Genomic DNA, 4,344 nt, shown 5'->3' with positions numbered 1-4,344 from the left:
CTTCCAACCATTTACCAAATGTTATGATAGTAATTAACATCGAACTGGAATCGAAGTCTATATCACGACCGGGTTGATCCACAATCGAGTAATAGATGAGAGATGCAACTGAGTAGACATAGATAGTTGATGTCGCCAAAGCTATTAATACGTCCATATTGGGTCGATGACTTCGAAAAATAGCGAAATAACTTCCTCGATAGAAAGGATATCCTCCAATCAACTGAATAAAGGTTGCCAATATCCATTCTACTAAATATGCTACAGTTATTTGTGACTTTCCTAAACGTGTATTGACGCCACGAACATGATTCGCGAGACCAAAACTAAATATCATAATAGGAATAGTGAAAATGGCTGAAACAATGCATCGCAACAACAACTTGTTTGCTTCCATCTCCAACCTCTTTCTTAGTTGCGAATGATGAGCCTCCTTGCTTGTATTCCCACTCACGACGGTACACTCCAAGTTACGAGCATGTAGCAACCGCATCAGTCTTATTTTAGGATTGACATGTTCACCGTTCTTGCATTCCTTACTGTCACTTAATCTCCATTTCATCACTTCGTTTTCATCCAAATGTACAATTATTCGATAGGTCAGCATCTTGGATTTTGGAAAAAGCAAAGAAAAAGGAAAATGTTGTGTTGGTAATACGTGTTCTACGGTATCATTCATTATCATCGACTCTTTTTGGAAATGTTCCACTTCAGGTTGTTCTTTAAGAATCTGACAAATACTATCAGCAACGGAGCCATCAGTAACCTGAAGGCCAAATACAAGTTCTTCTGAGTCTCGCTCTGAATCAATTACTTTTGGTGTGGATACTTCGTAACCTAGAGATTCTATGGCTCTTTGAATCTCTTCAGGGGAAATCTTGTCTGCAATGAATTCGATATTGGCCATTGAAGTGATAAGACCAATTGAAACATTTACGATTCCATCATATCGCTTCAAACAGTTCTCTATAGCACCTACACAAGAAGCACAAGACATACCGGAAACTGTCGTCGCCAATTTGGCAGTCTTCTTCTCACGCTGCTTTTCATAAGTATCTCTGATCAACTTGCTTTGGTTCATCTTACCTGATATTGAAAGGATTGTGGTGTATCAGTTGATGATAGTGTACAAATTGGACTATCCGTACAGACTACAATTTCCTCTTCATCCATCTTTTGGAGTACTTCACATTGGGTTTTCTGCTCCTTGTTGAAATGACAAGACCGACAAGACAGATATGTTGCAAGTTCATCCACCGCTCTAGGAGACCCCGAGTCCTTAAAAACTATTTCTGTGAACGATAAAGCTTCATCAGAATGATCCTTCATTTCTTTCAAAGGAAGTGATAGGCAGCAACAGTTGGGTTTATTACAGCCGCAATTGTACCTTTTTACAATATTCAATGTTCCAACCTTTGGATTGTTGGTTGACTCAGCATTTGAAACAGAACTCAAGATACTACAGTCTCTGGAGACGTCTACTCGGAATCCAAGAGACACAATCTTTTCCAGTATTTCAGATTGTGATACAACACTTTCATTGTAAACAATTCGAAGTAATACCATCTCAGAATAGTTCTTTTGCACAAAGAAAACGCCAGTCGAAGAAGCGATCGACTCTACCAATTTATCTCGTTTACACATCTCCATAGTATTGCAATCCACCACAAGCTCCTTGGCATTATTACAAGATGATAAATTCTGGCAAAAGTCTGCGAAAGAGGATATTGCCTCCAATGGAATCCAAGCTCTACTAAAAGCATGGAAGATTTTTTCCAACGAATGAAAGCCCCAAATAGAATACAATTCTACTCTAAAACACCCATCATATGGATTATCCGAGAATTCTACCTCATTTACTTGCAATGCATTGTTCAGCAACGACGAAATCTTCTCTCTACAATGAGAACAGGATATCAAAGGACTCAAACGAATACGCGCATTGCGGACGTTCATAGAACTAGAACCAACGAAGTCTTCTTCTAAGTCTTGATAGCAAAGAAACCAATCCAAATCAAAGTCGATTTCTTTCATAGCTTCATTCATATCATCAAATACTACTTTACTTGCACTTTCTGCAAAAAATAAATGACTCGGTTCTTTAGGAAGATGGATATTGGTCATCCCAAGTTTTTCCTCTAAAACATTTCTTATCCAATCTTCGCGCATCTCAAGTTCCTGTAAGTCGTTGGTCAGCTTAAAGACATATTCAAATGTAGTATTTTGATCATCTTCAGCTGTAAACTCTGAACTCACTATCGCCTTTCCCAACAGACCAAGGCCCAACTCTAAAACACTAGTAACTTGTTTTCCGGTCTCTTCCTTTACTTTGGTTATGAAGTTATCAGCGTCAACTTCAACTGGAATCTTAACGACTACTAACTTATTTTCAATACTGGAATACACAAGTTGTCCACATAGTTTCTCAACTGCTCCCTTGACAACTTTCACACAGGAAGAACAACGTAAAGGCTCTATTTGCAAGAGAAAGGTTCTTTCTCTATGCAAAGTTTCTAAAGCAAAACAGGCAGATACAGTTTCGATATTTTCTAACTTTGTATTACAATTGGATATGGCAGACTCTAAAACGAAATACGGAGTTTCAGGTTGGGTGCAAACAGCTGCCAACTTTGTCTGCAAATCAACTGTTTCAACACTGACCACTTCTGATACCAGCTCAAACTCCTCTTTAAGCTTTCGGACACAACCGTTGCACTTTAGTCCTTCAATTTTCATCAAAACTAGGTCCATTTTGTCCTACAGAGGTACTTGCTACGCTCTTCTCACAATAGTGGGGAAAAGAGTCAGGGAATCAGCAAGCACCTACTTTTCACTTTAGGACTAATTTGTTTCCTTTTTATTCTCTTACAGAGCGTTCTAGAGCTATTCTGTGTAACCAGTGTATAATGCTGAACCGCTCTGGAAAGGAGTGCCTGTTGTTCTGGAATTTAAAAATTCGAGATATGATTGGTAGATTCGATCGATGATTGAGCTCCATGGAAGCTTCCAAGGCCTTTAAAAAGAGCTCTCATCACCTGCTTTCTTCATTTTATCTCAACATTTGTGTGAAAAGAACAATTGTGTAAAGCAACTATTTGATAAGAGATGGCAAGAAGAGTCTTGGGTGCTTATATGGGAGATGCCACTGTGGCTACTCTATTTAGTATTAAGATGTTGTTCTATCTTACTATAATTGGTAAGCACAAGTTAACGATAAAATAGGAGGTTTCAACATAGTGACTGAATGGTGCAATAGGATTCTCTATAACTATATTGGCACTTATGGGAAGGAATTCGGACGGTATTTGGATACATAGTGTACCACCTGCTGACGAATATTGTGCATACAAGTCATCCTTGCAAGTGAACCTGCAGGGAATTGCGTCATATTGTAAATATATTGTTGCTGTGGCTGCCATTGGTCTGGTTATTTCATTCCTTGAATTTTGCTACAGCTTCTTGGGCATATTCTTTAAATGGCAACAAAAGTTATGGTATATTGAAGGTGCCATCAACTTCTTCTTCTGGGCTTGGTGGTTGGTTGGTGCCATAGTTGCCACAGCTGCGAGACCTTCTACTGGAATGCTGAACCTCCACAACAATAGAACAGAAGTTAACGCAGTAGAAGCTCTGTTATGGGGCAATATGTGTCTATATTTCTTTAATGTGTTCCTGGTATTCTTTATCTACTGGGTTGGTGAGACGGGTGGATGGATACCAACTGTTGCAGATTATCGTGTTTTGACTTCTTTGGAAAAGGATCAAACTTTATCAAAAGGAGCTGACTTACATCAGGAAACTGCGTAGAAGAAATGTGTGACTAGAGATAATGAATGTAAAGGTTGTCATATAGTATGAGTTATAGTGATTTGAGTACATTTGTTCGCTTTACGTCTCTGTGAGTGACCACTCCTCGATGTAGTGTGAATTCCTCATAGAGAACGAAATAAATTTGTTGGACAATGATAAATATTTGAAAAAGTTGTCTTTTTAAAACTTTTCTTCAACTAATCCATCTTTGATATAATAAAATGTGGGAAATATAGCTTCATCTCTATATTTGGACATAATCAAACCTGCGTCTGGGTCACAACTCTTGCCCATGTAACTAAAAAAAAACATTCAAAATGAAATACGGCAGAACCTCACTATACTTACAACTCATAATCATCGAATTCTTTAATTAACTTTGGTAACCACGACTTCATTCCTTCCATAAACTTTTCCACTCTGTCTGGTTGATTCTTCTCCAAATACTCCTTTACTCTCTTACTATAACGCTTGATAGTGACTTGAAAATCTTTCTTGCTCATGGGAATTGGTTGCAAGGCAAATGACTCCGTT

General features: G+C 38.3%; 3 protein-coding genes across 3 annotated transcripts; 1 reads left to right on the top strand and 2 right to left on the bottom strand.

Moving 5' to 3' along the window:
• Gasu_64630 (Cu2+-exporting P-type ATPase) lies at positions 1-2,794 on the bottom strand (the record flags this gene model as incomplete). Its single annotated transcript, XM_005702342.1, has 2 exons — positions 1,087-2,794; positions 1-1,039 (listed from the first exon to the last, which is right to left on the bottom strand). Coding segments are annotated over exons 1-2 (2,704 nt in total), but the record flags the coding sequence as incomplete, so codon positions are not given.
• A 250-nt stretch (positions 2,795-3,044) lies between these two features.
• Gasu_64620 (uncharacterized protein) lies at positions 3,045-3,959 on the top strand. Its single transcript, XM_005702341.1, has 2 exons — positions 3,045-3,196; positions 3,257-3,959. The coding sequence occupies exons 1-2, from the start codon at positions 3,106-3,108 to the stop codon at positions 3,805-3,807; spliced, it is 642 nt and encodes a 213-aa protein (XP_005702398.1). The 5' UTR covers positions 3,045-3,105; the 3' UTR covers positions 3,808-3,959.
• Positions 3,960-3,963: 4 nt separating this feature from the next.
• On the bottom strand, positions 3,964-4,344 carry Gasu_64610 (translationally controlled tumor protein (TCTP) (p23)-like protein; the record flags this gene model as incomplete). The annotated part of the gene is made up of 2 exons (XM_005702340.2): positions 3,964-4,108; positions 4,159-4,344. Coding segments are annotated over 2 exons (304 nt in total), but the record flags the coding sequence as incomplete, so codon positions are not given.

This window comes from Galdieria sulphuraria, assembly GCF_000341285.1.
Source record: "Galdieria sulphuraria unplaced genomic scaffold scaf_261, whole genome shotgun sequence".
In the NCBI taxonomy this organism is placed as follows: domain Eukaryota; phylum Rhodophyta; class Bangiophyceae; order Galdieriales; family Galdieriaceae; genus Galdieria; species Galdieria sulphuraria.
Note: the sequence above shows the minus strand (reverse complement) of the source record. Positions and strands in the feature narration are given on the sequence as shown.

Excerpts from the sequence above, each read along its gene's own strand:
- Gasu_64620 (XM_005702341.1), top strand. The coding sequence starts at position 3,106 with ATGGCAAGAAGAGTCTTGGGTGCTTATATGGGAGATGCCACTGTGGCT. Across the intron at positions 3,197-3,256 it reads GTTCTATCTTACTATAATTG|GATTCTCTATAACTATATTG; the intron begins GTAAGCACAAGT and ends ATGGTGCAATAG.